The sequence below is a fragment of the Saccoglossus kowalevskii genome, chromosome 22, assembly GCF_978046115.1.
Source record: "Saccoglossus kowalevskii chromosome 22, keSacKowa6.1, whole genome shotgun sequence".
NCBI classification, from domain to species: Eukaryota; Metazoa; Hemichordata; class Enteropneusta; family Harrimaniidae; genus Saccoglossus; species Saccoglossus kowalevskii.
The window spans coordinates 29,102,181-29,127,778 of record NC_140662.1 but is presented as its reverse complement, the minus strand read 5'-3'; the positions used below and the strand labels follow the sequence as shown (position 1 = coordinate 29,127,778).

General features: G+C 36.8%; 1 protein-coding gene, 1 long non-coding RNA gene and 1 other non-coding gene across 4 annotated transcripts; 1 reads left to right on the top strand and 2 right to left on the bottom strand.

Moving 5' to 3' along the window:
• Positions 1-1,527: 1,527 nt before the first annotated feature.
• On the bottom strand, positions 1,528-21,151 carry ctnnb1 (beta-catenin protein). Of its 2 annotated transcripts, none has more exons than NM_001165005.1 (15): positions 21,021-21,151; positions 12,152-12,247; positions 9,262-9,377; positions 8,283-8,596; positions 7,902-8,155; positions 7,507-7,745; positions 6,971-7,172; positions 5,892-6,036; positions 5,490-5,593; positions 5,017-5,223; positions 4,506-4,760; positions 4,247-4,411; positions 3,824-4,096; positions 3,158-3,290; positions 1,528-2,888 (listed from the first exon to the last, which is right to left on the bottom strand). In NM_001165005.1, exons 2-15 carry the CDS (start codon positions 12,191-12,193, stop codon positions 2,701-2,703), a joined length of 2,637 nt encoding a protein of 878 aa, NP_001158477.1. In that variant the 5' UTR covers positions 12,194-12,247; positions 21,021-21,151; the 3' UTR covers positions 1,528-2,700. The 2 variants fall into 2 exon arrangements, with proteins under 2 accessions (NP_001158477.1, XP_085351615.1); XM_085495489.1 differs by lacking the exon at positions 21,021-21,151 and adding an exon at positions 13,632-13,653 and having other exon boundaries at positions 2,387-2,888.
• Positions 5,360-5,435, bottom strand: LOC144355841 (small nucleolar RNA SNORD49). The gene has a single exon (XR_013421320.1). It is a non-coding gene; the product is annotated as a small nucleolar RNA SNORD49 (small nucleolar RNA).
• Positions 21,152-21,678: 527 nt separating the features above from the next.
• Positions 21,679-22,631, top strand: LOC144355840 (uncharacterized). Its single transcript, XR_013421319.2, has 2 exons — positions 21,679-21,799; positions 22,265-22,631. It is a non-coding gene; the product is annotated as an uncharacterized LOC144355840 (long non-coding RNA).
• The last annotated feature ends 2,967 nt before the right edge of the window (positions 22,632-25,598 follow it).

Genomic DNA, 25,598 nt, shown 5'->3' with positions numbered 1-25,598 from the left:
TGACTGACCTGCCTATATGCAGATTACAAACCCAACGATCTCAGGAATGCCAGAGTGTACTGTAAGTGTTCATCTGGAAGTCTCTTGTGGTTGATTATGTACAGATACACCAAGATGTCAAGCGTGTGGATTTGAAAGTACCAACAACTTGCACAACCTTGTAAACACTAGTGCTGCCGAGCATAGCCCAAACAGGAGTACTGGTACTCAAAACTAGTATGCCATTCCTTTTAACAGAAATCTTAGAAGTTAGCTTGCTGGATGCATATCCATGTGGTCCAGGCATACTGGTTCAGACATACTGTCTGATAACTTTGGCAAGTAGAGATGATACTTCTCCTGTATCACTTTTGTTTTCATGGGTCCATTGACAATGTGAGCACAGGTTTATGCAATGTCTTTGTAAGGAATTATCTTTGCTACTCTTACTGTTCCCTCATGTCCGTTACAGAGCCAAGAATGCAGCAACAGACTGTAAAGACCCTGGACAGGTTGGCACTAGTTCTATGCAAGATTTCCATGATGGTACAGGTTCTGTTGACACTGGCTCAGAAAATGTTATGTTAAGGCCTGCACTGAATCAACCAAATGCAGAACCAGAGGTGAAGATTCTGCACATGTTAGGAACACTGACGATTCAGTAGACAGTGGGTTTGGCAACACTATTTACATAAATTAAACATTTGAGTTTTCAGTATTACTAGCATTACCTTCTTTATGGTTATGCCTGCCCTCTTTAGGCCGATTAGCTAATGACACCACTAGCAGCAAATAAGCAGACCTAGAGTTTTGAAACGTCAATCAATGTTTGACAAGTTACAAAGCTGCACATCTCTGGTAACGCCGTCTTCCCATATACAGGAGTTTCATAATCAATTGGGAGGATGGTGGTACAACCGACGATGCTCCTGCAGTAAAGAAAGACATTGCACATCTCAACGATAAAACATGCTCTGCCATGATACAAAAGGTGTCAGAAGCCAAAACATAAATTGCACAACAGGAGAAACTCGTATGCAAACACAGGAATAAGATGACAATTGTAAATTATGTTATTGTAACTACAAGATAATTTGTAGCGAAATTTTATGAATCTTGAAAAACTTGCATAGAAACATGTACCATAATCTGACTTGGCAGAGTTTAAAAAAAAAATGGACAAACCGTTCAGGTTTTTGTACTAACAAGTCAACAATGAGGACAGACATTTTCCCTTGCCATCTACATTGTAAGGTGAAGAAATGGTGAAGATGCCTGCTGTTGGTGGTGCAATTTCTTGTTCATGCACAAACATAGACTTGACGTTGTCAATAGGAGGGCACTTTTTTTTAAGAAACTATTTGATGCCTGAAATTGGCAACAGCAAATTGCTTTTTACAGTGATCTTCTAAATGGGCAATCTTACCAATGTTTCATTTCTCAACAGAACCAATTTGAACACGATGTGTTGAAAAGCTGATTGATTCGATTCTCCAAGCATACTTCGGGGACAAAAATGAACATGCACAAAGAAAAGACAAAAATATCTATATAAAATGTCAGACTTTATTATGACTGAAGTAGAGATACACACATACACTAAAGCTAAATTACTAGGTAGGTACAATTGACAAGCCACTACAAGCTAAAAATACATGTAAAAATGCTTCCCTTAAAGATACCAAAGGTCACCTTTTCCCAACTAACATTCTAGTAAAAAGCACAAGTGAAATAAATGAGAAAAATATTAAAAAAGTTATTCTATGATTAGGAAAAAAATATACACTACAACAAAGTCTTTTTTTTGCAAATGTCTGTAAAATTTCAAATAACTGTCTTTAGAAAGATTTCAACTTCCACTATTACTAAACAAAAAAAATATTGAAATTCGATTCATGCTTTTATTTGGCTTAACTAGGTAAGCATCAACCTGCATTTACGGAGGGAGAGAGAGGGGGAAATCTGGAATTGCTTTGACTTTTTAACTGGTTTCTGCTTTACTCGAATATTATTTGAAACACTCGCAAGACGAGGCACGCAGTACCAAAGTTTGAAGGTTATATAAACACATGCAGAATAGTCTTAATGCACAATTTGAGTATGTTTCCCTTGTAAGGGTAATTATTAAAAGTCATAACATGATGTTAGAGTTGTTTTATTCATGATTAAAATTGTCGCTGTTATTATATATATATATTTGTATTGGCATATTATATGTTCAAAGTCCAAGCTCTTTAAGATGGCTAGTATAAAGCTTAGATAGTGGAAAAAACTGTAAAATTTAGTAACACTTGTCTGATTGTTATACTTGTCATTTTCGGTGACACTAGATTCATCAAGGTTCAGAAATTTAACTTTATCCTTGCACCGCTGTGACATGGTCGCAACTTCCAATCTTTCGGTATCATTGGGAAAATTGGAGGAAAAAAAAAATTGTCAAGTCCATGTTCAGAGAGATGAAGGTCTTAAGTGTAATCGCTTCCCATCAAAAAAGCCACCATGACAGCTTCAGCGGCAATTCTGGCACTTTTAAAAATTCCAAATTCGCAGAGTCTTTAAGAAAAAAACTTGTCGATTAAATTACCAGGTGAAATTATACTGATTCATTCAACTTAAAAAAAAATCATTTCATTGAAAACAAATACTTAAAAAATTTCAACTAAGACCTTCACTCAAAAGAGAAAATTAAGTCGTGTTCGGTAACCCGAGAGTCATCTAGCTTCACAAGTCCGTGTCAAACCAGGACGCTGCAAGTTGATTGTCCGCAGGTGGTATGTCATCCAGATTGAGGTCAGCAGACGGAGGTCCTAAATCAGGAATGGGCGGTTCCATAGGGTAGTCTCCACCATGTCCTCCTAAATCCAAGTCTTGCATTGGTTCAACTGGTATTTGCGGATCATGATAGGATCCTGTGGGAAATCAAACAGAAGTCAGAAATTTGTGTATAGAAACATTGACAGTGGTTTTCTGGAACCTAGAAATGTGTACAATTAAAAAAAAAATGTTTACCTTGGTATCACATCTACAAAAACTGCTAACTGATATTTTTAGCAACTATAATATCAATGACTTGATACAATGTCAAGTTAAAACAGGATGCAAGACGATAAGGTGATTCATATGAACAGCAGGGGATATTAAAATCATGGAGATCAACAAGAAGTAAGCTGTGACTTACCAGGATGTCTGTGCATACCATGATGTCCACCACTATGTACACTGCTTACACTGCTATGGTGTGAATACATTCCTTCTCGATACGGCTCATCAGGTGGAAGCAAGGCTGCCCCCAAGTCAGACATGTCAGTTGGCTGTTGGAAAGAATTTAGTTACAAAATCCAGTAGTACAAATGATGATTCTCAAGTCAAGCATGCAGTACAAAATCCAGTAGTACAAATGATGATTCTCAAGTCAAGCATGCAGTACAAAATCCAGTAGTACAAATGATGATTCTCAAGTCAAGCATGCAGTACAAAATCTTTAATGTCTGCACAAGCACAGTAATCCATTCACAAAATGTTGCTAAAGTCGCTGACTTGTCATGCAGGGACACCAGTAGTGTTCAGTTGTGCAGCTGCTACAAACTATGATTTGCCAGTATTCACAGTTAAACATACTTACAAAGTTATCTTTGTTTAATTATTAAAAAATGTGATAACAAAAATGCAATATGGAGGAGTGATCACGCCATTTTTAATTTTCAAATACAACATTTTTGACTGAATAAACTTGATTTAAAATTTGACATTTTCTCCTCATGATTTGAAAATATGTTTGTACATTTTCCACCTACCCTCCACCCCCTTCCAAATGTACTCTTATTTATTAGTGAACATAACTTACCTCTGACCATGGCATAGAGTCTGCACGGAAGAGAGAACTTGTCAATTCAACGGATAATCTTTTCTTGTAGTCTTGTGGTTTGTCTTCAGACATTCGGAACAATACAGCAGCAGCGTAAGTGGCCACACCTTCATTCCGAGAATGCAAAAGTTCTGTGAGAGGGGCAGTGGCACCCTCCTGTTCAATTGCTTCAGCACCCTCTTTGTCCTGGGCAAGCTCACACAGTACACCGGCGGCAACACGCTGGATATTGTCAATATTGGAGTACAGTAACTGAAATTTAAATAATCAGTGTTTAAAATTATTGATATTTACACAGATAATGACAAACCATTTATAACTGCCATGCCACACTAGTTTTCTGTTAGTAAGAAATCGAAAATCTACACAGTAAATATCGTACACATATTACAGCAGACTTACCTGCACAAAGAGTGGTATACAATTAAGTCCTCTGATAATAGCACGGTTATGTGCTTCACGAGCCAAGATATGCAATGCACCAACTGTGCCTTCAACAATCTCCTCCATACGTACGCCATCATTGAACCCACTCTGGTGACTGCTAGAACTACCCATGGATGCTCGCTACAGAATAACAATACAAAATGATTAATGTCAAATTATCATTCATTAAACTACAGTGACTGGTTATAGCTGTATAAATCAATAAATAACTCACCCTCTGTGTGTCTTGGTGTGCCCGCATCAACAACTGCACAAGTCTAGGAAGGGCGCCATGTTCTCGAAGTGGTGCATGATTGGCCGGGCACAGAGCCAAATTTCGGATTAGGCCAACAACAGCTTTAATTAATGGCCATCTGGATGGTGGGTGGAGTAGTTTTACCAGGACTGGTAGTCCATAGTGTAATCGGACAGCATTCTGGGCCATCTCTGCTTCTGGGTGACGACTAGTTAAATGACGCAGTGCACATACCTGTGTTGATAATTAAAACCAATTAATAATAAACAAAACACCACAAGACATGCATGACTTTATTGGACTTTAAATTTATTGTGTCATTTGACCAGCATCTCATTTCTGAGACTGCATAATTGCTGCATGTACAACACTTAGTGATAAAACTAAATAGAAGATTTATTCAAAATTCAATTAAGAAATTTTCATGCCGGTTGAAATGTTATTCAGCCAAATACACAAACTATCATAGGATAGCAGTAAAGTAACTTACGGCTGGTTCTGTGATGTCTTCTCTGTCTCCTGCTTGCAGTATCATCCTGACTAAGGCCTCAATGCCACCGACTTGACACACTGTTATCTTATTACGGGCGTTATTGCAGGTCAGGTTAGATAAGATACCTCCTGCGCATGTCACCACATTGATATCGTTGGATGACAATAGCTGTACCAGCATCTGCAGTAAACCTTCAATACCATCCTACATTGAACAAAGAAAGGCAAAGCAATGACAGTCAGCGACAAATTTAGTTTTGGTCAAGAACATTTTTTATCTCAATGACCTTGTCTTGTAAGGCAATAAGGGCCTTTAATTCATACAAAGTTGTAGACATGTTGATCAGAAAAGAGGATCTATCGTCAGTTATCGTTTCAGACGGCAATTCCTATCAAGAATACCATATCATCATATCAACAATGGTACACCAGCAGAATTAAAACATTGAAATGATATTGATTGGTACATACCACTTTAGTGCCAGCATCTGACAGATTTCTCAGTGTCCAGAGACAATTCTGTACAAGTCTGTTACTTTGATGTCCAAGATGCATTCCTAAAGCCTGCATACCACCTGACAGAAAATTTACACATTAACACGATTGCAAATGGCCACACAAAATGTAGGTATCAACAAAATGTAGGTATCAACAAATTTAAAGTTCTATTGAATAGAGCATGCAAACAAGTTCAACATGTACTACCAAATCAAACGTGCATTTATGCTACATTTTCGGCACCATAAACTTTGCGAGCTCTTAAACGACAAACATTTCTAACTAAACAGAAATAACATTGAACAAGAAATGCAGGTTGACATGAACTTGTAAATAATTGTTGGCGATAGAGCAAAAGTAATTTGTACAACTTACCAGCATCTACGATAGCGGGTTTGTTGCTTGGACACACTGACAGCACTTTGAGTACACGACTTGTGGTCCACAGTAACTTCTCGTACGTGTAGCTTCTCATGATGCGTACCAGTTCAGCAGGACCACCACTTGCAAGGATTATCAGCTGTGCAAAAAAAAAAACAATATTGTCAGTGTTAGATATTTTACTGTATTTCAAAATAATGATACAGTAATACTTTGAGAGTAACACTTTAATATGCATGTTATTAGTGTCTTGCCTTGTGGAGTAATTTCTGAATCATTTATCTGTGAAGCATTGTAATTGAAACATGCAATATTTGTTAATCGCTTTATTCATTACGTTTTATACAAGTTCAATAATACTGTATTCCGACATTGTTGCAAAATACGGATCCTGAATTGAGACTACGACATGAATGCGAACGTGATAGAAACCACCGCAGTGTGTTCTTTTGTTTCAATTTTTATATTTATCCAATTAGATGCTTTCCCACTAATTTTCTTACACGGTCAAGAGTTTATCGATGTATATCAAGGGCATACTGCCAATTCTGTATCATTCTTACAATTTGTGTTTTATCGTTGAAATCGAGTTGTAAGTCTCCGAATTGCCAGCGGGTTTTCCATTAGTGAGTAAATCCTGAGTTTATTATTAAGTCGTTCTGTGGTGATTGGTGCTGGTTGTGTAGCAGATAATTTTGCATACTACATTTCGTTACATTTCCATAACCGCAACATATCGTCCCCCACATGCCTAGTTACCAAACATCACTTTAATGCAAGAAGGTAAATTTGAGATAATATTTTGAAGTGGTGATCTAGGCTCAATTAAATTTCTTTAGTCTGCTAGGCTACCCAGTTTGAAAAGTTAGTCTTAATTTCAAGTCCTGGGTGTTTAATAGTGTCATTAAAGGAGTTGCATGATCACTTGTGAAATGTTATAGACATGATTGTCAGTAAATCGTATTATCACAGCAAATCCACTATTTGATTATGAAAAACAAGGACTGAATGTAATCATTATTAAGCAATTCTGTTTTTTTAATGCTATAAATCTACAACAAAACAAGTCTTACCTTGGATTCTTGGTTGCCATAGGCAAGGATCTGTAAACAGTCTGTAGTGATGGCCAGGAATTTAACATTATTTCTCTGGAGAAGAGCCACCATTTTTTGTAGTCCGCCAGCTAGACGTACGGCCATCTTGGATCCTTCTTGGTGAAGTAGAAGGTTATGCAGGGTTGTGATAGCATAGAAAAGAACCGACTCTACTGGAGAACTGAAAGCAGAAACAAAGTGAATGTTCAGTAAATAAGTCTAACAGACAAGAGTAAAACTAAATGCAGATTTCATTACAAACTGTCAATGGTCATTTTCAAGACTTTAAATGACTGTACAAGCCAAAACGAGAATTTATACTCATTACTTTAAAATAAAATAGGGCGTATAGTTTCTGCTAGTTCTAACACAGGAATCATGAGGGTGAGCATAGTGATAAACTGGAGAAAACTGCTTTTCAAACCATAGATATAGGATTCAAATTCTTATGAATTCAATACATTTTTTATTTTCCCTCGTTTGAACCTTGGTACTCAGAATAATTTGAAACTTACCTCAATAACTTGACCAGGGCTGGAATACCACCTGACTTGAAGATCGATAGTAAACCTTGTCGGTGGTGAGAGAGATTATGTAATGTTCCCGCTGCACATCTTGTTGTCTCCACGTCGTTCGTGTTAGCCATGGCACGAACCAGTGCTGCCACCATTTGTGGGGAGTTCATAATAGCATGACGACTGGCTTCTTTTTTAGATAGCTGATGAACCATCATAGCTGCTTGACTGACGACAACCTTTGACAACCAATGACAGTTTTGTTACAAAGCAAATCAGTATACCAGAATATTGAAGCATTTGACCTCTTTTTCGCACTGTTAAGTGATTTTATAAAAACAATAAAATTTTGCTGCAGGCTAATATTGGTGTACACAAGAAACTGAAAATCTTACCTGGTCTTCATCGTTGAGCAGTTTGGTTAGTTCTGGTATTGCTCTTGTGGCTAGTTCTGCATCGTCTTGATAATTAATAAGATTTACAACAGCATGTTTCAGCATTTGGGATGGTTCTGCCAATCTCTGGACTGCTGTAGGGTGCTGTGGGTCAAACTGCGTGGAAGGGATCTGAACACCCTCGTCCAAGGTCTCGGGGAACATGGCAGCACGTACACGTTGGGAGCGTGTCTGATTGAGCTGCTGGTTCATTTCTGGAAAAGAAAGTTTTTAAGAGTCTACCATTACAACCAGGCTATTGCAGAAAGCCATTGAACAAGAACCAGAATATGTAATTCTGTGCAGAAATTGTGAAAACACTCCCATCTAAATTACTCTTACCATCAACCTGTTCCTGGGTATAATATCCTCCTTGGTCCCAGTTTCCAAACATAGCTTGGGCACCTGCAGCATCAAAATCATCATCATCTGGATGGCTTTTACTACTGAGAGATGGTGCATTTGTGGTGACTCCACTCTGAATACCAGAATCCCAGCCATGTTGTTGCCATTGCATTGTGTTCTGCATGGGATCTTGTTTAGGCAGGTCTTGAGGGTCAATGTACTCTTTTGATGTAATGGTGGTTGTGGTGGTGGTAAAGGTATAGTTTCCGCCTTGGCGACTGCGTACTTGCTCTATTTCATTTTCAATGCTCCTGTACAGACAGGTAAATAACAATCAGATGTGTCGAATATTTTATTTCATCAGTAACAATATTTTTTTACAAAACATATCGGTACCAATAATGGCCTAAATGCTCTAATTTTGTGACAGGGCATTAACTTCGAAGTTTAGAAGACATTATCGAAATGGCCTTATAGCATAACATGAGAAATATCAGTAGACATCAAATCAATTGGCAGTTTAATTCCTGCAATCTGAAAAAATTGTGAAATATTGTAGCATTGAACAGTCAATTATGCTGGGAAGTTATTGTCCTATTTTGAAAATATTGGATACTTTTAACTATAACTTTCAACTTTTAACTATGATTCTAAAACAGACATTACTGTGCACATTATGTTTTGCAATCCCACTCAATTCTAAGCATTCAGTGGCTGGCAATGTTCCAAACCAGCTGGGCATTTTGCTTTATGAATGGGAAACCCACAGTAATTAATATTTGAGTTTTCAGACAAAATATATAGTAACTAAAAAAGATTATAGTGATAATTCAGTTGAATTATCATTATTTTTTCAATTTCATATCTAAGATGGCAGGTGTCCAAAATCCCCCATGACTGCAAGACTCCCTAACTTCTTGGCAATACTGACAGACTCCTTAACTCCCAAGTTACAATCACAATTCACAAGTCTTACCTCATTTCAGCTTGCAGTTCATCTCTTCTGTGTGGGTTCTGATGCATCTGGTTCAATACACGCTGGCGTTTATCTTCAAGCATTCTAAGTAAATGCTCTTCTGTGTTACGCAAATCCTGATAAGAGACACATTGTTAGAATATCAGTGAGACAAACCCCTTCACCACCGTGATCAACTTGTGTTATTCCATAAAGTAGTCCCTTTTCAACATTCACAAATCTGTTCAGTCCAAAATTATCACTAGTTAAAATTAACATAATCTGAACAATGTGAAACACTGACAACTGAAATTTGTTCAACACTATTAGTATGTGGATATTTTTTAGTTATCTGCATTCAGCACAGATTAAAATTCACTAAGGCATCAAAGGCAACAATTAAAATTGGTGTCTGTGCAACTGTAAAGTTAAAGCATCAATGTGAGCTGCACTTTGATTGCTTTTTGCCATCTTACAAGTTACTGGCATTTGTTTACAATAGTTTTATTCATCCATCATATATACAACAGATGGCAAATTTAATGTACATGTAAGCAGATATTAGACTGAACTTTATATGCAGCTGGCAGTATTGCATTTTTATAACATACCAGTTTTTGGTAGACTTCAAAAAGGTCAATTCTATAAATAACATCAAAGCACCACTTATCAGCCGCTGATTGACAGTACTGACTGTTTATTTGCCTCCTATAAACCTGTCCAGCTGGACACCAAATCTAGTTCATCCGCAAAGGTCATTAAACCATGATCAATTCAAAACAGACTAGATAAACTAACTATTATGGGAAAAACCATTGATAGAAAACGGGAGTGAAAGCATTCAAATATTTCAACTAAAACCACAGAGTAAATACAAACCACAAAATCTATGATTTCATTCACAAAATTGAATTCCAAACAGTGAATATCAAAGCAACGTCAAATCTCTAAAATTTAAACCAGTGCATATTATTGTTAACATAAAATAATTCATTTATTTTTGTTTAAGAACATACACTACGCCCAGGGATGGTCTTTAAATATACAACAACAAAAAATGATCCTTAAAGGCCCAATGCTGCCCTGAATAAACAATGTTTTAAAGTAGACTTAAAAATGAAGGTGGCAGAACATGATACATGAATAAAGAACACTCAATCATAGCACATCACAACCATTATGCTGAAGGGCAGGTCTGACACCAAAAGAAGAATTTTAACGGAAATCAATGCAACTGGTGGTATGCAATTATGGTTTCTACTTTCTAAAACTATCTTATTTGATGCATTTAGAGAAGCACACCAGTGCCAACACTCCCTGGCCAAGGCTAACACTACATACAGTAAGGGATATAACATTATCCCAGTCCCAGGGACAATCAATAAGGCCTTTAAAACAATCACAAATTTTATACACAAGAACCTTGGTTTATTAATGACCTTGGCTTAGCAGGTCAAAGTTTGTGAGGTTATAGGTCAAACCATTATTTACCTAAATTCTGAGAGGATGTACAACTTTTAGAAATGTGGAGGTTTAGAGAAATCTACTCATTATGCGATGGTCAAGCAGACAGGTCATGTTTACTGTCATTAATTACGTCAGGAGTCATTTCCAGAGATTGAATATCTACTCAAATCATTTCCATACATTGAAATGGAATGCATACAAGCTTGAAGCAATAGTTCTAATGTTATTTGCACTCGATATCTACATACATTCAAGTTCATTTCATCTATTCTAAACCTTAATCTTTTTACTTGTTTCATAGCATAGTCAAATTGCAGCCTGCCACTTAAGAACATAGTGTTCATTTTTTAGTCCAAAATTGGTTCTCAGCTTAATGTTTTGTTAGGCATTATAGGCTAGCAAGAAAACAATTTAAACTGCAAATTATTTCCGCTAAATAATACTGAATTATATTATTGATTTGTTGGGATAAACAATGTTATTGGAATAATTAAGTTAAAAATAAATGGGAACCAATACTCTTAAAGACACGCACCACTGAGCAAAGCAAAATTAAATCAAAATAGTAGCAATAATTATTATTTTTTGATTAATCTATTCTACCATACACAAGATATTTGCAGTCTCATGATGTGTGGCATGGCTGGAAGGATCTTTATTTGAAGTTATTGTCTGATTTATTTGATAATCTGAGAAACGATAGATCTTTAAATAAATAAAGAAATGCTGGTCTTTGGACTAAAATCTAAATCAATGAAACTATTCCAGGATAATGACAGTTGACTTGCATGCTCTTTAGATACTACACAATAAAGACTTCATTTTAGGACATGATTTCTATCTTCCAAATTACCTCTGGCACCAATTTAAAACCCAATTAGGGTAAACCTAATTTGACAAAATACTCTCTGCAGTCAGATCAATCAATGACACTTGACAAAATCACAGCACAAATTGATTGTTAAAAATCCATCAGAAAACAGCCCACAATGTAACCCATATCTTTTCATTTTCAGACCATGTTTATGTCAAGTATTCACTTCTCAAATTACAAAACTTTAATTTAATATATTCTAGGTAATTTTCTACGGTAGAGCTAACTTTCATGAAATATTAGTTGCCATAGCAACAAGCTGCTAGATGGGGTTCAAGAATTTTATGATTGAGAACCTTATTCCTAATTACTGATATTTCTATGGTTTCACTAAATGCCTGACTATTATAGTGGACAGGATATGACTCGTGACATTTACTTAAAGATATCACAAATAGTGATCATATTTTAACCATGAATGTGCTAACCCCAAAATCTGTTTTTGAACAGCAGATTGACAATAGAGTAAATTTTGTAATGAGACTTCATCGGTAATATATGAATTTGTTACAATACTGCTCAGAATGGTGGTTACAGTACATACACCAAACTAGAAAACTTGATACTTACCCGCTCTGTTTCACTAAGCATGCTTACATTGACATTAGCCATGGCTGTAGTGTTATAATTGTAGGGCCCTCACACAAAACTAATAGGCAGCTTGATCTAGAGAAAAACAAATAGCAATGTTACAACTATAGTTTATAAATAACTCAGTGCAGTCAATGTCTTGACATTTATCACTCAATAACTTTGCTTGGTGGTGTAATAGATTTCAAATATCAGACACAGACATGTGTACTGCAATAAAGTGAAAGCTAGGAATACACACCAGTAAATATACAAATTACATTGGACATAATGATAAGTTAATACTAGAAATGTTTGCTATTAGTAGATTCAATGGCTTTCATAAAAAGATAAAATTTTGAAAATATTTGCAACTCCCAGTCTAAAAGAACTACATGAAAAATGTTTTACTACTACAAAAATGACTCACCAGTGTTAACAATTTGTGTCTGAAATTTAAGTAATTTAAAGTATGCTAGGCCTACATGTGATTATGGCAACATGTTAACACGACAGTAGTTACTATAATATACGTGTCAGATCATAGCAATAAAGGGAAATTAGAATTTGATATGACCATACAAATATATCGAAGCATACTGTATTTGCTTTATCAAATTAATATCTCTAATAGAAGCCATGCAAACCAAAAGTTGAAAGTATTGTATACTGCATTATTCATGTACTTTATGGCAAGGAAATCACAAAGTATGCATGAAGACAGTACAGTGGTATTGAGTATTGTCAGATATGTCATGAAAAATTATGTGATCGCATACTATAATAATATACATCTTTGCAAACCAACATTTTGATATAGGAATCCATAGCTGAGCAAAATGATGAACATTATTAGAACTTTCTCGCTGTGAACTTCATTTTCAAAAACCTTGGAAATGCAACATGATCGATTATTATTTGAAATGTGCATTTTCTAATATAGTAGGATACCACTTGCAATACACACTGTTACTTGTGGCAGTACAGTGACAGCTTAATAATAAAACTTCATATGACCATTGACACGACCCATTTACACAACTGTACGCCCTACTAATAGAGCTAATACAGTAGTTAAAATATACTGAAAACATTATTTGGCGTGTCCATATCCTGCTTAGTCCATACATTCATAGTACCAGTAGTAAATGAGTAATGGTTGAAACAGACCACTCATAACTTGGCAATGACAGCGAGTACTGGCTATAGTCTTCACCTGAACAGCCCACATTCCAACCATATATCCAATATCCTAATACACAGATAGCATGGATGAATGACAGACTACCAATGATCAGCTTGCAACATTATCATAAAACAGCTCCAGTAATGTCTATACAAGTCTTGAACCCTGGCAGTTCAATTGGCTCAAGGCTTTCCTTGCCCAGCTGACTAGATTCCAATGAAGAAACACTATCTATACATCACTATGTGCCAGACTTATAATCAATTGTACTTAAGCGGTATGTAAATTGCTTACTTGTAAATTCCTTGAAACAATTACAATAGAAAAATTGTTAGGCCGGAATATTAAAATAATTCTATTGCGCACTATTCAGTAATATCCACCAGCAAAGCTCCCAACTTGATAAACATTACTTCTGCCAGGCTGTGCAATTAAGGTTCGAATAAATCCAAATCCAATACAAAATCTGGCAGCATACGAGCAGTGAAGTATAATCCTTCGATACAAGCTGTAGTGTGTGCATGGATGGCAATGTGTTGTTTTTTTCAAGGACGAAAATGACTGAAAAAACATACACCCAGAGAGGAAGGTACTAGAGTTTACTTCATTGTTATTGGCTAAGCTTGGATGATTAACTATGCAATTCCACATTGGCCGATAAAATGGGGAACGATTTATGGGACAGAGTCTGCGTTGCATAGAAACACAGTAATTTAGCGTACATTGCCCTCGCCTTACGAGGCCTTGAACATAAAAATTATTAACCGACATAAAACGTGAGGACAGCCTTCCTGTGACGTGCAACCAACGTGACAACATTCGTGGCCTACGCAAATTCAATGTCTTATCTCAGAGCGTTACTGAATAAATATTTTTTGGAATACCAGTGAACAGTTTTTCATAACACTCGTATGAAAAAATTTGGTTGCCAAACAGGTTTTACTTTTTTTTTATAGAACAAGCAATAATGATGTACCAATTAATGACCTTGTCAATACAATAGTTATACTAAAACTGCAATATAAACGAACTACAGTGCAAGTCTAGTGCACTGACTACCTGTAACTTTTATCAGTATTTTACAATCAATATTTATACTACATGTGGTGGTTTTATTTTTTAAATGACAATCTTTCATCTTTCACAAGACTAACATAATGTTAATCATTTTTTTCAACTTTTATTTTTAATTTGTTGCCAATAGGACAGACATAATACCATTGACAATTACATGCGTAGGATAAAATAGAAAAATTGTACAACTAAACTCTTGGTAGAAGTGTTTATAATAAATTTTAGAGAAATTTCCAGAAAAGTTATTCACTGGAAAAAAATACTATTTTGCAAAAATAAAACGAAATTTACTCTGACAGGTAATTTTCTATGACAAAGTGACAAAAGTGAAGTACTAAAGATAGTTAGGTCAATCTGTTAAAGCTTTGGCAAGAAGATCGGCGTGTCCTTCCTTGAACATAAAATACATAAGGGTGCTTTTGACAATCATTTTTGGACGCAATTTTCTGATCTTTACACCCAGTAAGAGCTGGAATGTTTTGTCACGAAGAAGTAAGTTGCCCCTCACCCATAACTCTAATCCTGCCCCTCCCCTCATCCATTTCAATTTATATCTCTTCTTTAGGTCAATTATGATTAATTGGAGGGGCATATTGAATTCTATTGGGAGGCTGGAGTATTAGGGTTCAGGCTAGAGACTAGGGTTGTCTCAAGGAACTCTTACTGGCGACAGATGATCTAAAAGTTGCAGAGAAAAAAAGATACCGATTATTTAAATTACCATAATAATATCCATTGTTAGTACATTTTATTCTACACTCTTTAGAACGTGTATATTTATAAACTGAAAACTTCTGTAGATGTCTGAATGTAGCACCAATCTAGAATGGTTATAAACTGGGATAGAGATCAGATAATGTTTACATCAATCGATACAACATTAACATCCTGCCCAGTGACACAGTGGGCTGACCTGTACATGTATTGATATAGCTTTGTCATATAACCAGTCTATGAACAGAAGGAAATAATCTACAATTAAACACGGGAGATCAGACAAATTCAAGTATTGATATATGCAGTCTATAAATGTATCTAATTTTTGTTCACAAAACAGAACATAATCATATATATCATAAAGGTCAATTGTGAAACGCAAGCAATCTGTCAATCAAGACATTCCAGCTGTTTGTTGATTTATAACATTATCAACATTTAGTAGTTTTTAAAAAGCAAGTTTTAACAAAATAAATGAAAAATATTCACTAATTTCAAGAGAATTGATATCATGAAATGAACATATTTGATAGGTCTTCCACAGTACCTAAATACAAAGTACGGTAGTTTTGAAGCGGAAGTCAAAAATAGAAATTACCAAGCACATGCAATCAGTAAGATCACCAGTAGGCAACTACAACTCAAGCAAAACTGAAATTATACCATATTCCCTTTTTTGGAGTTTACATTTCCTAATAAGGTAGAATACCAAAGCCCTATTTACAAAGTCGTGAAGATACAGAAACAGACGATACTATATAGGACTTGGTCAATGATTTTACAAGTACAACAATGAGGTGTAAGAAGTCAAGTGACTAAGTACTAAGTACTCATAAAAAGGTAATAGCATCTAGTGTTTTACAAGTCAATATCCATCAGTTTTGTGTAATCTAGAATGTGAAGTACAGTGACACTGCTGCAAAAACTGACGATAGTCAAGTTTTTTTAAGATGTCTATCATCGACAAGGCCCTTACACTGTTTATGCCTCTGAACAAGACTTCACTTCAAAAAGATGGTCATAGTTAATAAGTAAGTTTTATTGTTATTGACTGGTATCTTGAAACAAATTTTTGATGTGCCTCAATTTTTAAAATTTAGAACTGCAAAGCCAAGTATTTTGACCAATCTTGGATCAAAAATGGCTGCCAATGTAGGATTTAATGCATTGTTATTTTCATACAGTTTTTTTTTTTTTTGCTTTTAGTTGTGTATTAGCACTTAGCAAAGTAAGAAATTCTATTTTTAAGTTACAACAATTTGTAATAGCAGTCCATCCTTGTAATGTGTGCTTTCACTACAACAATTACATTTTAAAAATTAAGCCAAAGTTGTGTACATATATCAACCCAATGATAGGAATTCTCAAAAATTATTTTCCCAAAATACAAAGCAAAGAAAACCCATGTCAATTCAACAAAAGATGGTTCAGTTCACATCTGATAACTCAACTTAAAACAAATCCAGTTCTCAATTTGGACACCCACTCAAGGTTCAAGTGTATCACTATGGTGATGCCTGAGAGTACAAGGCAAATCACTGGAGCAGAACCAAGAAACTGATGGGAACAAACAAGTGTTTCCTGTCCACTTTTATGCAAATTAACACACCCCAAGTGTAATTTCTATGCAAATTAGAATTGCCAAATATAGACATAGTGGTCAAAAGGCCTGATGACATTGAACAGTCAGCCAATTCAACTTGAATTTGACTGCCAAAAACTACACAATGGAAACTTGAGACGTTTTTGTGGATGGCGAGTATATTCAAAAGTTGTTTCAGAAAAGTACTAGACAACATTCATCAAAAGTTGCACAAAACATGACCTGAACTGTCAATTTGAGAGAAAATGATTATGTTCTCGTGTTGGAAGGTCCACCCAAATACTGTTAGTTGTAGTCACAAATTCTAAAAATAGAATAAGTAATTTATATTGCCAATGTATTATGTTACAGTGTGAACAGACAGTCGAGTAAACCATAGCTTGACTATTAAATATACAAATACAATATAATTATCAAGCCATGTTAAACTTGCTTGATTATTCCAATTATACAACATGTCATACTGATTATTTCGGTTTCACAAACTTCTTATTTATCGCCCAAAAATTGATATCAACTCTTGACATACTACACAAAATAGAACAAATATAGCTTTATGATGACTAATTTATATACAACAGTTATTGGTAAATTATTGAATAGACAACTTAACATAATTAAAGCACCTCTATAATATTTGAGAGATAAAAATAAAATATTCAGCAATTTCAATTCTCAACCTAAATCTGAAATCCACTTAAACTCGCATACATATTGTATATTTAGTTTCTTTTAAATTAATTTTCTCTAGCATAACAGTGAAGCCGTAATAATACACTTTCCATTTTAAAGGTCATGGCATTGTACTCTTAATAAAATTTACTAACAGTTTTTTTTGCATGCATTGTATACTAATGTACATCATATTGTTTGCTAATTTGTCTTTTTGCAAATAGAAAATCTATTCCCAAACACGACCAAAATCAGACAAAAGACCACTACTAACGACTACCGGTAGTCTAAATTTCATAAAATCCATTTTCTTTTCCTTAGAGCTACTACTAACAGCTGTTTGGGAAGTCAATTCATATGAACAAGGCTTTACAGAGAAAATCAGCAATTTTAATTTTAATATAAAATAAAACCTGACAGACAGTGGTGCAAACAAAATTCAACCTCTGAATGAACCCAACCACAATGAAAAATATCAGAATAATGAAATAAAACGTCTCCATAGAACGAAAATGAAGGTGTAAAAATGAAGGAGTCTTTAAATTTCCACTCATTGAAAAGCAGAGCCTGACTTGGCCAATAGTACATGATTTACATGCCACCCCTCTACATGGGAAATATTTTAACCAAATGTTACATAAGCCATGAAAAAACATGTTGAATTCGAATTAACGATATACTGGCAACATCAGGTAAAATTGAAACTGCACAGATTAATTTAGTCTGAGTTCCATGGTCTGAGTATATGCTATGCAATGCATTTCAGTAAAATACAGCACCATTTTAAAAATAACATTAATATGGCCAATACCACATTGGTAAATAAGCTTGGACATAGAATTGTCAGTGAAGACAATTTAATGAAATTCACTGCATTGTTACTAAATATGAGAATTCACAGTAACTTATTTAACCTTGCTGCTGACTTTCCTTTGGGAGAAGGAAGAAATAATTCATTCCACCAACAATTAAGATGAACATGTACACCCAAATAGATGTGTGTGTGCAAGTAATACCATACACAATGTAAAATATCAGAAAAATTACTGCAAATCATTTCTGAAAATTCAGGGAGTCGTGTATATTTGTGTTAGTCTGGGTCATCAGAAACTTGCGTTAAGATTAAACAACATAACTCATCCCCCAAATCAGACTAGCAGTAGAAGTCTACACCCCAATGTATACAATCCTATTCTAGTTAAATCTACTGTATTAATATCCACAATAGTACTGAGAGACAGATGGTGTGCATTAGACAAGTGATGGAATTTATAATATATTCAACAAGGGCCATGTGGATATCAAGTTTTCATATTTAACCAGTGATTGATGTGGGTTCACTATCAGCTGACAAAAGACTTGGACACCTCTGCCTAGCTGACTAATTATATTGCAACACAACAAAACCAATTGAGACAAACTGTCAATTAGCTGTTAATCATTACCCATGGACGGCAAATACTAATCTCTCTGCTCTTTTGTTTCAGCTGTACAACATCTAGTCCATTATAACAAATATGCAATGCCTGCCACCCAGTGCAGTACACCAAGAAATTATCTTTTGTTTTGACAAGGTCTGCAACCCATTGCAGTATACCTAGGCTAGTCTTGTTTTGACAATGCCAACCACCCACTGGAGTAAAGTAATGAGATTTCCAGCTGATCTCTTAAACTGCTCCAAATGTATAGCAGACACATGAACCATTTTTTTAGCTCCATGCATGAACACAATCAAAAGATAAACCTTATATTACAACAAACTATTTTTTTTTCAAAATCTACTATCAGCAGCAGCAGATGATAGTACAAAGGCAAATGTTATCGATATATTAACAACAATAATTATTTATACAGAGAAGTGGCCTGTAATCATCACATAAAGTCAATAAATTTATGCATTTTTAGTCTTGAACATTTATTATAGGGGAGTTATGCAGTTGATGTATTACTTGTAATATAATTAGCTCTGAGTACATTTCATGAATTAGCTCTGAGTACATTTCATGCCAGATGCAAAAAAAAGCTTGGCATTTCTTTCCAGTTACCATCTGAACAGAATGAAATAATTTTATTTTTTAAATTAAATTTAGAATCCTTGTATAATTAATTTTAACATTGACAAAATACAAACATTGCATTGGGCCACATGAATAAATACATTTTCTAAGACAGGCTCACACTCCAAAAACAAACAGAACTAAATGTCAACATCTTGGTAACCTTAAAGCAAAACTAAACTCAAACAGTCGTGAAATGTGATAGACACAATCAAATATATTGGACAGCTCATTTGACATTTTGAGGAGCAATTCACTCATCTGTCCCCTCAGTTTGACCCGTCTAGTATGAAAGACCAACCAAGAAAACTGCTCCCTCCAAAAGGACAATAGAATGACTGTCCGTCCACTTAATCAATGGAATTCAAACAATCTTTTCTGGCAACAGGAAACTGGAGGTGTGTGGGATTGTTGTTGCCATTTTTTGACCCCGAGTAATCAAAACCGTCTTTCTACATGTTGACTAATCACACAGGTGAGAAGGTACCTCTAAACAAAGCAACTTTATTGAGTCCCTCCATGTCCCGAATGTTTTTTTTAATTCAGTCAAACTTACAATACTGTTGAAACGTTTTTTCCACAAAAAAATAAATATTAGTGACAATTTATTTTTAGAAGACATTGCTCCACAAATGTATGTATGTATGGAAGGTCCTATTACAGCAAATGGATTTTGATTGAAATAGTTATGAACAATAACAACCAAGTCTCATGAACCCATTTCAGAAATGCATTCTGTACACCAACGGAGAAATCGTATTCGTAAACGGAACAGACGTGATTTAAAATTATACCACGGTACACTGGTTTCTCGATTAAAATCCCATGATTAGGGAATTTCACAACTTTTTAATGACTTCTTATTTCTCGCTAGTTTACATTATTGGCAAAAGTTCTAACTTAAGGACTTGTCGAACTCGTAAGTGTTTATTTACAGAAACGCGTTAATGAATTATAGCAAAATCAGTAGAAATACATACTAGCCCTGCGTTTGTCAAACAATGGGGGCCAAACGAACAGTTGGTGCATTCGAACACCATTCACCTCGCAGCGTGGTGTCCCGGTCAATCACTGGGGTAGATAACCCAAGAAATGCCGAGACATTCGTCACCAACGACCGAAGAACAACTCTAACCTATCAAATGAATGATTTCGGGAATGAAAATCACAGCAGTTACTGTTTCTCCGCGAAATAAATTTTGAACTGTGTGCAAGTTATGAAGTGTACACAGTGTTCTACGAGGTAATATATGCATCCCCGTTTGTAAATAATGGGGACCTTGCACTGGAAATGGCTTCGAAAATCGTTAATACGACCCAAAGAGAACAGAAATAAATAGTTTCCTCTTAATTGCAGACATGTGAACACCAACCAAAGTACAATTGACAGAGTAAAGCGGCAGCTAAGACAGAGAATTTACTGAAAAACCAATCGGACTTATTTGGAAGGGTCCGTGACACGAAGTGGGAAGGGGTATACATTTCAACAGCTTGGTTAGAGTCGAAATTACCTGGGTTCTCACTCGAAATTGTTGTTCACTAACACTAAATTGAACTTACCTAATGACCAGGGCCTACAGACACTACTCGGGTGGTTACGAGACCCAAAATTGAGCTCCAAAGTCGGTAAAATAACACAGAATCCGTATATAGAATGCAGACAGAAAATGGCGTGGCTCTGCAAATGTAACGAACAACGCTGAGTGGAAGACCTGTCAATCACGCAACAGAACCTTCCGAGGCGAACAAAATAGTGACAGCGAAAGTTGCTAATAGGCAGAAATCTAAGGTCATATGATTTTTTTTCAACTAAAAGATACGTACCCAACTTACTTATGTGGATCATATAACTTTCTCAATACTGTTTTCAGGTTAAATTTTACAAAACAGATGAAATATCAATTAGCGGATGGATAATCCGTAGGTGGTGAAGCGGTGTAAACAGACTCAGTGGATCGGAATGTGTCAGAGCAATGGACACTTTTCCATAGACAGTCTCATTTGCATTAAAATTACACCAACAAACATTTTCTTAGCTACATCATACTTAATCGATTAACCCATCTCAAAGATAACATTTTCGGCCAATTTCTACAACTCTTCAACGGCAAATGAACTTCTATAAGTTGTTCTTTTACTTTTCACATTAAAAACTATTTACTAATATTCAATCACTGTGACACGCCCTAGTGGACGATACCATTCGGTAGACAGGGCCATGTTTGGGTTTCTTGGTGTGAGAGGTCATTCATTCGATCTCTTTGCCTCTGCGGGGGAAGAGAGACATTGACAGACGCCTGCCTGTCATATTACTAAGAAAACCAGAAACAACTGTCACGGTAATTATAACCTAGCTATTTCATTTCAGGATTTTTTTTAGTCGCAATGATTGTTAATTTAAAATTTGTGCCCGTAAATCGCCCACCATTACGGCAACACCCGTTTAACAGAAAGTGCGATTTAAAACCAAACAGAACAAAACTTGGGTGTGGAGGGGGCTAGTCGAGAGTTTCGTCGACGCGATCAACGGATACCAATAGTTATTTATCCACGTAACTTGCAGGTGAACAAAAATAAAACTACAATACTCTGCCGAATTTCAAACCCATTTTCTCTCATAGGCTGATCATGGACCTATAAACTCATGAGACGTAGCTGCGAGGCCGTACTGCTAACAGGGCCTTGCCATATCCATTATGATAAGCCCCTATTGAAACATTACGCAACACAAATGAACATGTGTACAAGGGCGGAGCAGTTTGAATAGGTTCATGAAGACTCAATTGAATTATCTCTAATTGCAGATATCAGGAGGCTGACCACTTCTAATTGCTCACCCTTATAGGTGTGAAGTACAAAGTCCACCAATAAGTTGTGAAAGTGGGAGGGAAGCTAACGCGCAATGAAACTGACTGACTTGGCATCACTCACGATACCACTACACTACGCAAGCCATTTGGCATTTCCGATTTGCCGTACTTCTTTATAAGCACGGAAAGAAAGAAGATACCTAAATGATACATAAGAAAAATCACTCAGAAATCTTATTTTTTGTCAAGTACAAACACTAGATGGCAAAATTAGTTAAGGCTTGAGTTTTTGTGTCTACCTCAGTATGTTATACATGAATATCCAAATTATAGATGTTTATTGTTAGCATGGAAGTAACAATATTTTCCCGTCTACTATATATAGTATGATGTAAATGTCCACGTGTATGTTGTCTCAGAGTATATACCTTATCTGCATGAACGATGTTGTTAAAGTTTGTAGAATGGTCCACGTCAAATACAAAGTGGGACTAAAACGGAAGATGATTTGAGACGTAGGAAAACAAACACCTAACAATAGGTTAATAAATGGGAGTTCTTCCCTTTGGAGTGAAAAAGAATATGTGAGAGTCCCCCCCCCCCTATGGGGGTCACAGTATACGAAGGTTGCTGCCTGGTATTTTGTTTTCGAACGCCTAAGTAAACGTTTTTCACATTTCACAGACAAATTAAACTTGAATAATTGTTATATCCAATAGGAAATTATGTTTATTTGGTCAAAACATACGTACAAATATACAAATTGTTGTACCAAAATTTGTTGCGGGGAATGACGCAACGGTGTACGGTATCGACTATCGCAAATACATTCTTTTCGGCTCTCGGAACACCACGGCAAAGACCTTGATTCCACAACTTGCACAGATCACACTGTGAGCATATAGCATTTGTATTGTATGTTTATTGGTCCATACGGTTTCCTACATATGGGAGGCGGGTATTCTCATACGCAAACATCCGCCCATTAACACTGACTAATACTAATAGTCCACACAGCAGGCTTTCTCGTAAACAACTCAATAATGTAGGTTTATAAATAAACTTTCCCTCAGATAAGGCAGTTAGGTATATAAATGCCATTGTAGTTAGTTATATCTCAGTATTACATGAGTTAAAAAGTAATAGACTACTAGTTGCCTCAGATATTGTAGATTGGAGGAGGGGGGGGGGGTAAATGTGCGTAGTTTATGTGCCAGATATTGTAGATTGGTGGAGGAGGGGGGGGTAAATGTGCGTAGTTTATGAGCCAGATATTGTAGATTGGTGGAGGAGGGGGGGGTAAATGTGCGTAGTTTATGAGCCAGATATTGTAGATTGGTGGAGGAGGGGGGGGGGTAAATGTGCGTAGTTTATGTGCCAGATATTGTAGATTGGTGGAGGAGGGGGGGGGGTAAATGTGCGTAGTTTATGAGCCAGATATTGTAGATTGGTGGAGGAGGGGGGGGGTAAATGTGCGTAGTTTATGTGCCAGATATTGTAGATTGGTGGAGGAGGGGGGGTAAATGTGCGTAGTTTATGTGCCAGATATTGTAGATTGGTGGAGGAGGGGGGGGGGGTAAATGTGCGTAGTTTATGAGCCAGATATTGTAGATTGGTGGAGGAGGGGGGGGTAAATGTGCGTAGTTTATGTGCCAGATATTGTAGATTGGTGGAGGAGGGGGGGGGGGGTAAATGTGCGTAGTTTATGAGCCAGATATTGTAGAATGGTGGAGGAGGGGGGTAAATGTGCGTAGTTTATGAGCCAGATATTGTAGATTGGTGGAGGAGGGGGGGGGGTAAATGTGCGTAGTTTATGAGCCAGATATTGTAGATTGGTTGGTGGAGGGGGGGGTAAATGTGCGTAGTTTATGTGCCAGATATTGTAGATTGGTGGAGGAGGGGGGGTAAATGTGCGTAGTTTATGAGCCAGATATTGTAGATTGGTGGAGGAGGGGGGGGTAAATGTGCGTAGTTTATGTGCCAGATATTGTAGATTGGTGGAGGAGGGGGGTAAATGTGCGTAGTTTATGTGCCAGATATTGTAGATTGGTGGAGGAGGGGGGGTAAATGTGCGTAGTTTATGTGCCAGATATTGTAGATTGGTGGAGGAGGGGGGGGGGGTAAATGTGCGTAGTTTATGTGCCAGATATTGTAGATTGGTGGAGGAGGGGGGGGGTAAATGTGCGTAGTTTATGTGCCAGATATTGTAGATTGGTGGAGGAGGGGGGTAAATGTGCGTAGTTTATGTGCCAGATATTGTAGATTGGTGGAGGAGGGGGGGGGGGGTAAATGTGCGTAGTTTATGTGCCAGATATTGTAGATTGGTGGAGGGGGGGGGGGTAAATGTGCGTAGTTTATGTGCCAGATATTTTAGATCGGTGGAGGAGGGGGGGGGTAAATGTGCGTAGTTTATGTGCCAGATATTGTAGATTGGTGGAGGAGGGGGGTAAATGTGCGTAGTTTATGAGCCAGATATTGTAGATTGGTGGAGGAGGAGGGGGGTAAATGTGCGTAGTTTATGTGCCAGATATTGTAGATTGGTGGAGGAGGGGGGGGGGTAAATGTGCGTAGTTTATGTGCCAGATATTGTAGATTGGTGGAGGGGGGGGGGGTAAATGTGCGTAGTTTATGTGCCAGATATTGTAGATTGGTGGAGGAGGGGGGGTAAATGTGCGTAGTTTATGTGCCAGATATTGTAGATTGGTGGAGGAGGGGGGGTAAATGTGCGTAGTTTATGTGCCAGATATTGTAGATTGGTGGAGGAGGGGGTAAATGTGCGTAGTTTATGAGCCAGATATTGTAGATTGGTGGAGGAGGGGGGGTAAATGTGCGTAGTTTATGTGCCAGATATTGTAGATTGGTGGAGGAGGGGGGGGGGGTAAATGTGCGTAGTTTATGTGCCAGATATTGTAGATTGGTGGAGGAGGGGGGGGGTAAATGTGCGTAGTTTATGAGCCAGATATTGTAGATTGGTGGAGGAGGAGGGGGGTAAATGTGCGTAGTTTATGTGCCAGATATTGTAGATTGGTGGAGGAGGGGGGGGGGTAAATGTGCGTAGTTTATGTGCCAGATATTGTAGATTGGTGGAGGAGGGGGGTAAATGTGCGTAGTTTATGTGCCAGATATTGTAGATTGGTGGAGGAGGGGGGGGGGTAAATGTGCGTAGTTTATGTGCCAGATATTGTAGATTGGTGGAGGAGGGGGGGTAAATGTGCGTAGTTTATGTGCCAGATATTGTAGATTGGTGGAGGAGGGGGGGGGGTAAATGTGCGTAGTTTATGTGCCAGATATTGTAGATTGGTGGAGGAGGGGGGGGGTAAATGTGCGT

Coding starts and splice junctions, on each gene's coding strand:
- ctnnb1 (NM_001165005.1), bottom strand. CDS start 12,193: ATGGCTAATGTCAATGTAAGCATGCTTAGTGAAACAGAGCGG. Junction 6,037..6,970: donor ATGGCAACCAAGAATCCAAG/GTAAGACTTGTT, acceptor TTTTTTGCACAG/CTGATAATCCTTGCAAGTGG. Junction 2,889..3,157: donor TGGTATGCACAGACATCCTG/GTAAGTCACAGC, acceptor GATTTCCCACAG/GATCCTATCATGATCCGCAA.